Source organism: Panthera tigris, chromosome D2 (assembly GCF_018350195.1).
Source record: "Panthera tigris isolate Pti1 chromosome D2, P.tigris_Pti1_mat1.1, whole genome shotgun sequence".
In the NCBI taxonomy this organism is placed as follows: Eukaryota; Metazoa; Chordata; class Mammalia; order Carnivora; family Felidae; genus Panthera; species Panthera tigris.
In genome coordinates this window covers 53,790,019-53,804,220 of record NC_056670.1, presented here as the reverse complement: position 1 = coordinate 53,804,220, position 14,202 = coordinate 53,790,019, and the positions used below count along the sequence as shown (strand labels likewise).

Here is a 14,202-nt window from a genome sequence, read left to right as displayed (position 1 = left end):
TACTACAAAGTATTATTTACTTTTGTGGATGATCAACTTTTCCAGTTTTCTTTTAGCAGCTGCTCTTTCCACAATTTTCTGATCAATAGTATTTGCTGTGACAAGACGATATACAACAACGGGCTTTGTCTGACCAATTCTATGACATCTATCCTGGGCCTGAAGATCAGATTGGGGATTCTTAGAGTAAAAAGAAAAATAACATTTAACAGTTGAATATTAAAGTTACTTAAACTCATACTATGTGGGTAAAGTCACATGCATGCATGATCCAATCAGAATCTTTTAAATAGTGTCTTAAACTCATTGTAGATCTCTAGAATGACTTCAATGATAAAACATGTTCAAGTCTTTACACATAGGGTACTTGATAATGATTTTTGTTTTAAAATGGGATACCTTTTCAAAATAAAATTGCAAAGCATACAATGAAAGATAAAAAAAAATTCAGAATGGAAATATAATCAGCATATTGCTATTTTGACTTACCCAATCACTATCATAAATGATAACTGTATCTGCTGCAGTCAAATTAATGCCCAGGCCACCAGCTCGTGTACTGACTAAGAAGATAAACACCTCTGGATCTGTGTTGAAGCTGTGCATCTAAAAGCAAAAAAGGGTACAGACCCAAGGAATTAAGAAATTATTACTGCCTGGAACATGGATATGGTGTTGCATGTGGAACAACCATCTTATAACCATGTGTTTATAGCAAAGGCAGGGGGGGGAAGGCAATGCCAAGGGATATAATAAGCCAGCATTCTCTAAACTAGGTATGAATTCTTCATTACCTACAGGATTTTTAATGTGGAGTAAAAAAATAATGAAAACCCCAGAAGTCATTACAGTTGAAAAAGACAGGGCACCTGGGTGGCTCAGTTCGTTAAGTGTCTGACTTTGGCTTGGGTCATGATCTCACGGCTTGTGGGTTCGAGCCCCATGTCAGGCTGTGCGCTGACAGCTCAGAGCCTGGATGGAGTCTGCTACGGATTCTGTGTCTCCCTCTCTCTCTGCCCCTCCCCTGCTCATGCTCCGTCTCTCTTGCAAAAATAAACATTAAAAAAAATTTTTTTTAAAAAGCTGAAAAAGACTAATTTGCTGGAAAGAGGTAAAATTATCAAAGACTTCCTTCCCACAAAATAAATAATTGTAAGCATATCCACTGCCCAAATTAAGATAATAAACCAGGGACTTTAAGAAGCACTCTATCAATTTGATCTTCAGAGGGGCTTGACACTGAGTTCAGTCAGGCCAGTCACACAGGTAGGTCATACCTATGTAACTAACCTTCAGTGGAAACCATGGACACCAAGGCTCAGATGAGCTTCCCTGGCTTACTTCACATGTGAGGTTACAAATTGTTCCTGAGAGAGCACCTGGGTGTCTCCAGTCGGTTAAGCGTCTGACTTCGGCTCAGGTCATAATCTTGCGGTTCGTGAGTTTGAGCCCTGCGTCAGGCTCTGTGCTGACAATTCTGAGCCTGGAGGCTGCTTCAGATTCTGTCTCCCTTTCTCTCTGCCCCACCCTCACTCATGTTCTCTCTCAAAAATAAACATTAAAAAAATTAAAAAACAAAAATTAAAACACCCAGGTGCCCCTGTTATCTCAATATTCTTAACAGTGGTGGTGAAGTAGGATATTATGAAGTAAAGGTGGACCAAAAGACACATATAATTTAAGAATCATTAAGACTTAGCGGTGCCTGGTTGGCTAAGTCAGTTAAGCATCCGACTTCGGCTCAGGTCATAATCTCAGGGTTCGTGGGTCAAGCCTGACATCGGACTCTGTGTTGGCAGCCCAGAGCCTGGAGTCTGCTTCAGATTCTGTGTCTCCCTCTCTCTGTGTCCCTCCCACGCTTGTGCTCTGTCTCTCTCAAAAGCAAACATTAAAAAAAAAAAATCATTAAGACTTATTATAACTAAAAAATGCTTAGGTTTTTGATCCTGTTACAAGGTTTTCAGTCTATCAACTTGTGGGTCTACTCTGAACATTACTTTAGAAATCAAGATATGAATTACAAAAAGGAATTTGATACGTATGACATAGTCTTACATTTTTTTCTCTCTCTGAATAAGACATGGATCCATCAAGCCTGCTGAAGTTGAAATTTCTAAAGTGGCAGTAATCCATCAAAATATCTAACATTCTTGTCATTTGTGAAAATAGCAGCACCTGAAATTTAAATATATCTTAGTATCTATTCTGATTAATAGGAAGTAATTAAATAACCAAAAATCCAATCAAAAGCACAACCTTGTGACCTCTGGATTTTAGTTCTGGCAGCATTCGATCCAAAATTAAGAATTTCCCAGAATTTGTTACCAACTCTTCATCAATCTTAAAAGCAGACAAAGAGGGACAACAGAAAAAATAGAATAATTATCAATAACTTTTGTCAAATAAAATCCAGATGAACAGTTCATTTTAATGACAAATAAGTCCCTATAAAACTAAAATTTTTAAAAATTGACCTTATTTATTTGATCTTTTTAAATAAGAAGATAGTTCTTTCTCAGGGAAAGACACACTCTAGAATTTAAAACCAATGATTTCACAAAAACAAAAATCAGTCTAAGTCCAACCTTGATCTATCCTTCCCACCCCTCTCCCAAAGGCTTTGTAATAAGAGAACTGTTAAGTTTAAACCTACTACACATGTTGAAGTTTTTCCTTTATAAATGTACTTTCAATAAAATATGAATATTACTGCTAGAATTCTCAGTATAAATTAAACATAAGAGCTTATAAGCAACCTAAATATTGAAGAAAATTTTCACCTGGTGACTATTAATTTCCTCATCAGAGATTATCTTCTTCCTTACTTGAATGAAAAACTGTAAAGAAGTGGTTTGCAAATGGGGGCAATTTTGCCCTCCATCCCAGGGTATATTTGGCAATATCTAGAGACATTTTAGGTTATCACAACTGGGGAAAACATATTTGGTATCCAGTGACCAGAGACTAGGGATAATGTTAAATGCCATATAGTTCACAGGCCAGCACCTTGTAAAAAAGATCTGGCCCCAAATGTCAATACTGTCAGGGATAAGAAACTCTACTGTGTAAGCTAGTGTGAAATAGGGTTATTGAGGATTACTAAAAACAGATTTATTTTAATACTATGCCATTTTTCCATCAAGTGCCCAAGAAAGTAATTTCATTCACCTAATCTGAATGCCCGTAACTTAGTAAACTTTTTGGTTCTGTGACTATCTGTTGAGATGTAGGTAATGAGCAGCCAGAATGATTTTGACAAGCTAAATACTAACTAAAAGGAATACTGAAAAGGCGACAACTATCTCTAATAGATAGCAAGTAAAACACAAAGTGGAAATAAATGGTATTAATAGCAAAACAAAACAAAACAAAACAAAAATACATCAATAAAACAAAAACTATTTTCACTATCACTCTAAATTTAGGGTGATTCTTAGTGTTCAGATAAAATATGTAAATAGAAATATTTCGCTTACATGTAGAAAGTGACTATCATTCTAACACTCAAAAAGTTCTTTCAATTTTGGGGGAGATGATCTTCACTTACTGGAAGGATTACGATCTTTATATTTTAAGGATTACAATACTTAAGTAATAATCAAAAAAACAAAATGACACTTTCCTTCAATACAAAAAAGTTACAGAAATCAAAACAGTAAATTAAATGGTACTGACCTTAAACTCTTGTGTGACCGGGTCTATTGGGTATTCAATCAAATACGGATGATTACAGCATTTACGAAGGAGCATCATTATATTCTGCAGCTTCAGATTAACTTCAGACTCTAGAGGGATATTCGTTTCCACAACAGCTCTACCAAAAACACATAATCCACGAATGTGAGAAATACAAAAAGTATCACAGTTTAAAGGATACTTAAATTTATTTTAAACTCACACCTTTCTCGGTCTACTTCTGGCGGTATTTGACTGATCAATTTTTCCAATTCATTAGGGAAATCATCTATTTTGCTGTAATTTATTGACTTTCTGGAACGCCGTCTTGGTCGTCCAGTGGGACTTAGCTCAACTGTTTCTTTCTAAAAGTGAACAATTAAAAAGGTATATGTTTAAAAAGCTATACCCTTGAATTCTAAATATATACAAAGTGTGATAGAATACTTTCATGTTTTAAGACATATAGAAATAATTATTTTGTCTTTCATCATCAACTTTAGTGATTTCCAAAGGCATAAAATCAAGGATCCATAAACTTTCGCCAAGTGCAAATGTGGTCATATGAAGCCTAATTATTTTAACGTTTATGACAATATCTGAGAATTAGAGTAAATGCCTTCATATCTCCATGGAAAAAATTAAGGATGGGTAGAGCTGTTTTGAACTTATATGAAGGAATTTAATAACTTAGGGGCTCCACATATCTGCAATAGAGAGTATTTCTTTGGATTAGTATTAACAACACTGCAATGAAATTCCTCACAATAAGGAACAATATTAAATTCTGAATAGCTAAAAAGCCAGATCTTCCCTTTAATTATATAATAAAAATTGGGGAACAGTCTAATGGTTGTACAAAACAGAAATGTAGACCCATAAATATTTTGAAAAGAAATGCATAGGTCCATAGCATATAGTAAAAAAATCTGGACATTTAAACAAAATCTAAGGGTCTTTAACCTCCTATAAAGGGACTATGTGCTGTGTCTAGTTGGGAAATTCTTTTGGGAAATTCTTTTAGTATATTGTGTGCTTGATCAAATGTATTTCCAAGTCCATCACTCCACAGCATGACTAGGGTTAATCTGGGACAGGAATAAAAAATTTTAACAAACATTCCAGATAACGATAAAGCAACTGATACGTGAATCATCACCTGAACTTCAGTAGGATCACAGAATTACTAGGAGATAACTTTTGCTACTGACCTTATGCCTTATACTCCAGTTAGAAATTCACCCTCTACAAGTCCTAAAAACAGGTGATAAGCTCCAAGGCTGAAATTAACCATAAAAATTTCAATGCCAACTGTCATTTACAGTTTAGTTCAAATCCACACTCTACCTCACTGCATCCAAACATGTTTGCAATTGTACGGTTCACAATGGCTGTGTAAAAGATCTCTTGTTTCTTTGAAAGCGGTGCATAAACAACTACTTCTCGCTTAGGAGGAACTTCAAGAGCAACATCAGATTTTAGTCTTCTCAGTAAAAAAGGTGTTAGAATCTAAAATTTAAACATGAATAAACACGTGAATATTAAGCATTTCCAAGCTTTCAAGGAATACTCTCTCCACAAACCTCTTTACCCTTCTTTCTCTTTTCTTCCTATATATATACTATCAAATCTTGAAAGGGGAGATAAAATATCTCCTTGAAATTTCCCCAAACCAGAACACATCCCAAACTCATGGTATTTATCCACAACATTCCAAAATTTAACTTTTTCAAAAACTCTTAATATTATCTTGAATATTTTAATAAGTAGAAAGAAGATGACATTTGTGCCTTTCAGAATTAAAGTGATAACCCACAACATTTACAGTGAGATTTTGGACTAGCATAAAACCAACACACCAACCAACCCAGAGATGTAGACGTAAGAGTTTCCTTCTGTAAATTCTAAAATTTCAGGCTTGAAATTATTCTCATTCATCTTCCTACTGTGTGATGTCATGTGATTTTCACATTTATAAAACAACACAGAAGTAACAGGTAATTATACCATTATTAAATTGTTGAGAAGTCTTCAGGAGAATACATAAACTTGTTTAAATAATTTTGTATCCTTTATAGCCTTATCTTGAAATACACATTGATAACTCATTTACATAAAGTTCATTTTAGGGCTCTGTAGTTGAATATTCCATAGGTACAGAGTCAAATACAAGAAAGGCTTTAAAAGAGAGAATATTACTACCAGTTTAAGAAAAAAGTATCTGTAAATAAGCTGCTCAGAAACACATATACCAATTGCCAAGAAAAAAAAAATACAAATGATTTGGTAGGGAAAGTATGATTTGGGATTTTATTGTTACTTTCAATTTTTGTACTGTTTCACATTTTTATCATGAATATGTATAAACTTTAAAATAAAAAAATTACCATGGATTTTGAATAAAATTGTCAATGCACAATTGAGAAGCTTTTTTGGGCTCTCATATGGAAATGACCAGGAGGCCTTTGACAGATCAATGTGTCTAAAGGAAACATAGGTAGGATTGGTGGAAACCACAGAAAACAGCAAAAATGGATCATGCAAAGTAAGTGAATTATGCAAATATTATTGGCGAACATTCATAAAAATCACCCACTTTCATTTTTTGGCTGACAAATATATCAGCAACCATAGGGGTAAAAGGAATATACATGAGTAGGGCAAACTTTTCATTTGAGTTCTGCTGTAAAGCCATGTGACATCTGGGGGTGAGGTAAGAGAAAGGGAGTTAAGTTAAATTTGAGGGGTCTTCATTTTTCCAAATCTCCTACAAAGGGTTGAACAGGTAATCTGTGGGGTTCCTTTTTTATTCCTAGTAGTCCATAGTAAGCATAATAAGACTAAGTCACACCTGGTGCAGCATATGCAATACATTCTGTTCTCGTTCTTTAGCAATAATATCTTCAGCAGTTTCTGAAAGACTAGTGATATCAAACCAAGATTCAAAGCTGTAAGAGAAAAAAGTGATTACAAGTTAACCTATTACATAAATCAATTGTATTAACATAATTATCACAAAGAACTTGCCAAAAAGCTATCATTTTATTCCAACTACTTAGAAGAAAGGAATTAATTTTAACTAAGAGCACATATTTGAGAAGACTAGAAAAATAAAGAAAGTAGTTAAATAACTGGCTTACCTACCTTTTCAAGTCATCGAATACATCTGGCAACAAAAAGTTCAGTAATGACCAAAGTTCTGATAAATTGTTTTGCAAGGGAGTACCAGTCAAAAGAAGTTTGTTATCTGCATTAAATCGTTTTAACTCCCTGATCAGACGGCATTTCATGTTTTTAATCCTGTGTCCTTCATCTACTATTAAGTATTTCCAATAGCAGTGCTAGAAAAGGAATTTAGGGAAAAACTTTATAATTATGATCTCACAATTTTTCCTACAAACAATTCTAAAAATAAAACCTCCTTATTAGGGATGGATGTTCAATCTTAACCAATGGCATTTCTGTATCTACTGAGGTGACCATGTTTTCCTTCGAGCTACTGAAAGGGTAAGTAAATTTCCTAAAACGGGTATATACTTGTGTTCCTAAAATAGACCTCACTTGGCTATGAACTAATAATTAAAGTCCACCTGCTATTATGTATTTAAAATTTCTCTATTCACATTCTTTAGGCAAAGCAATCTGTGGTTTCCCTGTGTAATACTTTGTCAGGTTTTGATTAGTATTAAACTAGATTCCTAAAAAAGAACTAAAAGCTTTTATTAGTTCCATATGCTCTGAAACATTAAATATCATTATAATTTTCATTCTTGAGGCATACATCTGAAACTGACACTTATTTAATGTTATGGTGTTCTCGATTTTTTACATAATTATTGGTTTATTTAGGTTTCTCTTTCTTCTGGAGTCAGTTTTAGTAATTTGTATCTTCACAGAAAGCCATCCATCTACTTTTTTTTTTTTTTAATAACATTTTTTTTTTTTTTTTTTACATTTATTTATTTTTGAGAGAGAGAGACAGAGCACAAGCAGGGGAGGGGCAGAGAGAGAGGGAGACACAGAATCCGCAGCAGGCTCCAGGCTCCGAGCTGTCAACACAGAGCCCGACGCGGGGCTTGAACCCACAGACCGCGAGATCATGACCTGAGCCGAAGTCAGACGCTTAACCGACTGAGCCACCCAGGCGCCCCTCATCTACTTTCATTAAGTTGTCATAAAAATTGTTTTAATTTCTCATTTTAAAAAACCTTGTAGGGGCATCTGGGTGGCTCAGTCAGGTTAAGCATTGGACTCTTTGATTTCAGCTCAGGTCATGATCTCAGGGTAGTGAGATTGGGCCCCTCATCAAGACTCTGCACTGGGCATGGAGCCTGCTTCTTAATTCTCTTTCTCTCTCTCTCTCTCTCCCCCCTCTGCCCCTCTCCTTGGCTCCCTCTGTCAAATAACAAAAATTGACCATTAAAAAGAAAAAAAAAAAGCCAAAACAACCCCCCAATTTTTTATTTCAAGCATTATAATCTCAAAGGAGAAAAAAAAACCCTTGTAAAAAAAAGCAAAACCAACAAAAACAAAAAATCTTACTCTCATTTTTATTATCTTTCTCTTTTATGTTGATTGGCAAACTTAAAGCTCATCTATTTTATTGCTTAAAAATACAGAAACATGGAATATTTCTGGGAAATATAAATACCAACTTGTCAAGTTTAAGTATCCTTGGATAACAGGATTGGCAGATTGGGGGAAGAGGATGAAATGGGCATTTTTGCATTTCACTTCAATACATTCAAAGCAGAATAAAAATTTTTTTCAAATAATATTACGACTTTAAGAAAAACAAATTGGGACTTCTTTTGCTGGTAACATGACAAACCAGACAACCCGAATAATCTCTGTCAGACATCTGTCTTAAAAAACCCAAACATAAATAAATGAATATGCACAACAATCAGAAAACCCAATGCAACAGAAATGAGGGTTCTGAAAAATGAATTACGTGAACAGATACTTCTGTTACCACTCAGCAATAGGAGCCCTGCACCCCCAAAGCGAAGATCCTTAAAATAATTTTAAGTTCAGCGAAAGAAAATTACAAAATTCTAGCCACTAGTGAATGGACTTGACAAGAAAGCTTATCTGTTTCAATATGGGTGGGATAGGGAGATCAAAATAATTAGAAAGGTCTTCACGTTATATTATTTAGTAGGAAACTGAACTTTCAAGAAACAATGTATATAGTACAACCCTATATATAAATTATACTTATATGCTAAGAAAAATATTTATATAGCAGTAGCATTCTCAGAATTAAAATTGTTTTTGGGGTGCCCACATGGCTCAATTGGCTAAGCATCCAATTCTTGATTTTGGTTCAGGTAATGATCTCACAATTCGTGGGTTCAAGCCCTACGTCAGGCTCTGTGCAGACAGTGCAAAGTCTGCTTAGGATTCTCTCTCTCTCTGTTCCTCCCTGCTTGTGCTCTCAAAATAAATAAATAAGCTTAAAAAAAATAATAATTAAAATTGCTTTTAAGTCTGCATGCTTTTTTCTACAAGCAGTATTATTTTACTGTGAAGAAGTAACATAACTGCAATTCATATTCCAAACTTCCACTAGCACACAAGTCAATTTTTTTTTTAATGTTTATTTTTGAGAGAGAGGGAGACACAGAATCCGAAGCAGGTTCCAGATTCTAAGCTGTCAGCCCAGAGCCCAATGCGGGGCTTGAACCCACAAATCATGAGATCATGACCTAAGCCGAAGTCAAAAGCTCAACCGGCTGAGCCACCCAGGCGTCCCACTTAAAATCTGATCTATCAAACAGAGAAAGGAAAAACATAGTAAAGAACTATGTGAAATAGGTGAAAGAGTGATAAAGTATTTCAAATACCAAACATTGAACTGATGATAGAGGCAATGAGCAAAAGTTAATATTCCAATTGTATTAAAACTTGGGCACTAATTGGTAATGTTATGCCATATATCCAGAAGACAGTCTAAAATTAACTTGTCTTCATATATTGTATTCTTATTTAATTAAAATTAAATGGATAAGTAAGTACTATATACTTAAACAACATGTCAGACATGTCTGTAATACATTCACAGATTAGGTATGTCTACTTGATTCTAACGCACTAAGATGATATTATGGCTAAAGGCAAGGTACTATAGGCCTTAATTTTCTTGTTAGAAGACTACAACCTTCAGCTCAATCTTTCTGTTAATATAAACCTCTAGTTTCTAAAACTAGAAACTGTAAAACACAATCTGACTTCCATTAGGGAAAAAAAAATTAAATGCTACTGGATGATAAGAAAGTGCGATGAACTAAGAAAAATATGGTTTATAAGTTACAAAGAATTCAATGTAAACAAATCATACCTGTAATGCATTTCGGTCTCTCATGGCTATTTCAAATGAAGTAATTACCACAGGATGAATCTGCAGGGTCCCTTTCCGCTTGTGAATATTCCTTACTAATTTTCGACGTTCCTGCTGGGTTCCATGATATAACATAGTAGGAATCTAGAAGATTTTACATTGGAACAAAATATAAGTATCAACAATTTGGAAAACAAAACATTAAAAATTTAGGAGAGAAAAAAAAGACAATTTAATTTAATCTTAGCTCTATTTCTCTATACCAAATGAGTCAATCACCTCTAATAAATTATTTTATTACTATAAGGGAATAAGGAAAAGCCATAAAAACAAATCAAGTTTAAAGCAAGGATATAGCTAAGATGACACATATATGGAAGGTAATCACAGTAAGAGAAATAAATTCTACCTAGGTCAGACTTAGGTGAATCAAATTTCCCAGTACACTCAAAATCATCTAAGCCACCCCCTGTTGGGTTCCATGTTGGTAGCACAGAGCCTGCTTGGGATTCTCTCCCTCCTTCTCTCTCTGCCATTCCCCTGCTCGCGCTCTCTTGCTTGTTCTCTCTCTAAATAAACATTTAGAATTATTTTTGGCAAATATCCAAAATTATTAATACCTACTCTTTTCCATATACACTAAAAGTAGATTTTGCAGACATTTGAAAAATAACTTAAATAAGGGTGTGTGGCTGGCTCAGCCCGAGGAGTGTGCGACTCTTGATCTCAGGGTCATGAGTTTAAGCCCCAAGTTGGGTGTATAGATTAAATAAACTTAAAAACAAAACAAACAAACAAACAAAAAAACCCACACAAAACCTCAAATAAGATATAGTGTTTTCTGTAGTGCAGAAATCAACATAAATAATTATAGTAACAGTTCTACAATTTAATTCAGGCAACAAAACAATAAAAATATTTGCAATGAAATGTATTCAACAAAAGGAAACATATCTTACGTCTGGTGTAAATCTTTGGAATTCAGCCATCCAGTTAGGAAGTGTAGATAAAGGTCCACAGACAAGAAAAGGTCCAGGTACTCCTCTCTGAATCATCAGTGCAATTGTAGCAATACACTGAACTGTCTTTCCCAATCCCATTTCATCTGCTAAAATGCCATTTATTCCATTTTCCCAAAGCATCTGGACAAAATAACAGACACTGTATTTAAGTTGATATAAACACCTATTGAATTATCAATAGTTTATTCTTTTTACCCAAAAATAATTCTGATGAGACTGACACGTTCACGGTTAATAACACTTGTGAGAAGTCAGTTATCAAAGCCATAAAAGTGTTGGCAGTCTTGAATAAGACACCAAAAATTTAGTCTTGATGGATGGATAAATAAATTAGAAAATAAGTATTTACACACAAATGTTCATTGCATATTTAATAATGAAACTTGGAAGGAACAACTCAAGTTATGTTACAGCACATTAACAGGTTATTATATAGAAATGAACCAGTATCTTGTATTAAAACTGAGAATTCATTACCCTAAGCCATTCCATGCCTTCCACTTGGTACCACCGCATCACTCCTCCCGTGAAGTGTTTTGGTTGTTGAAAGGGTACGGGCTGTCCATTACATTTCCGAACTGGGTCAAAAAAGAATTTAGTATTCTGCCTAACCGTTTCAGACAATCTATTTTTAATCATACTATTTGAATCTTTGTTTTTCTGAAGGTCTTCTACACAGAGATTAGAAGAGGAGCTTTCATTCTGTAAAGAAAAAACTTTAATTAGGAGTTTGGTATATAATGCTACTACCCTCTATCAGAAAACTGAATAAACTTGGAGGGCCTAGGTGGCTCGGTCAGTTGAGTATCTGCCTCTTGATTTTGGCTCAGGTCATGATCTTGCGGTTTGTATTGAGTTTGAGACCCCTGTTGGGTTCCATGTTGGTACCACAGAGCCTGCTCGGGATTCTCTCCCTCCCTCTCTCTCTGCCCTTCCCCCGCTCCCGCTCTCTCGCTTGTTCTCTCTCTCTAAATAAACATTAAAAAAACTAATCAAAATTTACCCAGTCCCATAATCATTAAGTATGGAGAATTAAAACCGTTTGTTAATAAAACCCTAGAGATGCTACTTCCATTCTCCCATAAATGCAAAGCCACTGGAGAAAAAACAACTTCTGAAAATAACTCTTACAGATTATAGGCACACACTACTGAAATGACCTTCACAAATTATACCTCCCAAACCTCTAAAATGAGCTACTCAAAAATTTATTAAACTATTTTCTTCATAATTTCTTTCACTTTCTAAAGCAAAGATAATGGATAATGTCTGTAAAAAATAGGAAAGAAAAAAAAATTTCTTATCAAGGAAACATTTACTTCCATCCAAATACTTACTTTCACTGCAGAAAAAGGGGCAAAGTAAAGTTTAAGAACTCACTACATCACACTTAAGAGTATCAATTCATATGTAATGACACTCATTACCAACTTATGACTAATGACAGACTTTACTGGTTACCAATGTCCACAACTCTATTTTAAGAATAGGAAAACGAGGGGCACCTCAGTGGCTCAGCTGGTTAAGTGGCTGGCTCTTGATTTCAGCTCAGGTCATGATCACAGTGTTTACGTGGGATTGAGCCCCACATAGGGCTCTGTACTGACAATGCAGAGCCTGCTTGGGATTCTCTCTCTCCTCTGATCCTCCCCCTTCTCTCTCTCTCTCAATAAAAATATTTAATAAAAAAGAATGTGAAAAGGATGACTGAGTCAATTCAAATGAAAAGTCTTATAAATGAGAACTCATAAATAATGCCACAACTGGATATTCAGCTAGAAAATTACAAACTGAGTTTCACTATTCCATATGTAAAACTGGTTTGCGATAAACATCACAATCAAATATCAAAACATCAAAACCAGAACCATCAAGCTTTTAGAAGAAAACAGAATTATCTTGTGACAGGCAAAAATTTCTTATATAAGACAAATAAATCACTAACCACCAAAAGGGAAAAAGTGATAAACTGAGCTACTCCAAAACTTTAAAGTTCTGTTTACTAATAGATATTAAGAAAATGAGTAAACAAGCCATAGACTGAAAGACACAGTGTATAAATCTGACAAAGAATTTATACCTTATTATATAAACAACTCATGTATCAAGAAAAAAAGCAAATAACCCAACAAATGGGCAAAAGCTATGGGCAGAAACTTTGTAAAACATACAGCCATTAAGAACATGGAAATCCCATCAAGTAATTAAGAAAATGCAAAATAAAACCAGAATATTCATTTCACATTCAAGAAAATAGCTAAAATTAAAAGACTAATATGAATTGCTGGCAATAGCATGAACAGATACTTTTATACATTGCTGGTGAGAGTAAAATGCTGCTCATTCCAGGAAAGGATCTGTATTTCCTTATAAAGTTTAACACACATTTACGATATGACCCAGCAATTCCATTCCAGGTATTTACCCTAGAATATGAAAACATGTCCAAACAAAGACTTGTACATAAATTATCATGGCAGCCTTACTCATAAGTCACAAACTGGAAATAGTTCAAATGCCCACCAAGAGAACGGATAAAGAAATTTTAATATTCATTCAATGGAATGCTACTCAGCAATAAAAAAAACTTCAACTAGTAATAAACTCAACAATACAAGTGAATATCAACTAGCTGAGTAAAAGCAGGAAATAAAAGGCTATGTATTTAGATTTTATTTGTATGGAAACTAACCCATGATAAAGGTTAAAAAAAAAAAATCAGGCAGATTTTAAAAAAATGTTCATTTATTTATTTTGAGAAAGAGAGAACACCAGTGAGGGAGGGACAGAGAGGAGAGACAGAATCCCAAGCAGGCTCTGAGCTATTAGCATGGAGCCCGATGTGGGGCTCAATCCCACGACATGGAGATCATGACCTGAGCTGAAATGTAGAGTTGGAAGCTTACCAACTGAGCCACACAGGCACTCCAAAATTCAGGCAGATTTTTGACAGAAGTCAAAAAGCAGTTGCCTCTAAGTCTGGGGGTGGGGAAATGACTGCCAAGGGATACAAGGATCCTTCTTTCACGTGGAAAGATTCTAGAGCTTGATTTGGATGGTGGTTACCCAGATGTAAGTATTTGTCAAAATTCATCAGATTGAACATGACAGTAGTATCCTTATTTATCATATATTATAAAATGAGGCCAAAACTCCATAGTA

General features: G+C 34.7%; 1 protein-coding gene across 1 annotated transcript in view; it reads right to left on the bottom strand.

Moving 5' to 3' along the window:
- HELLS (helicase, lymphoid specific) overlaps positions 1 to 14,202 on the bottom strand; it is a 39,814-nt gene that overhangs the window by 6,865 nt on the left and 18,747 nt on the right. Inside the window, exons 9-20 of the mRNA XM_007080108.3 lie at positions 11,518 to 11,742; positions 10,978 to 11,160; positions 10,019 to 10,162; positions 6,820 to 7,016; positions 6,527 to 6,623; positions 5,023 to 5,184; positions 3,901 to 4,040; positions 3,676 to 3,814; positions 2,257 to 2,340; positions 2,056 to 2,175; positions 490 to 606; positions 21 to 180 (exon numbers count right to left, since the gene is read on the bottom strand). Of these exons, the coding sequence (XP_007080170.1) occupies positions 21 to 180; positions 490 to 606; positions 2,056 to 2,175; positions 2,257 to 2,340; positions 3,676 to 3,814; positions 3,901 to 4,040; positions 5,023 to 5,184; positions 6,527 to 6,623; positions 6,820 to 7,016; positions 10,019 to 10,162; positions 10,978 to 11,160; positions 11,518 to 11,742 (1,768 nt within the window). The remainder of the gene's footprint in view (positions 1 to 20; positions 181 to 489; positions 607 to 2,055; positions 2,176 to 2,256; positions 2,341 to 3,675; positions 3,815 to 3,900; positions 4,041 to 5,022; positions 5,185 to 6,526; positions 6,624 to 6,819; positions 7,017 to 10,018; positions 10,163 to 10,977; positions 11,161 to 11,517; positions 11,743 to 14,202) is intronic.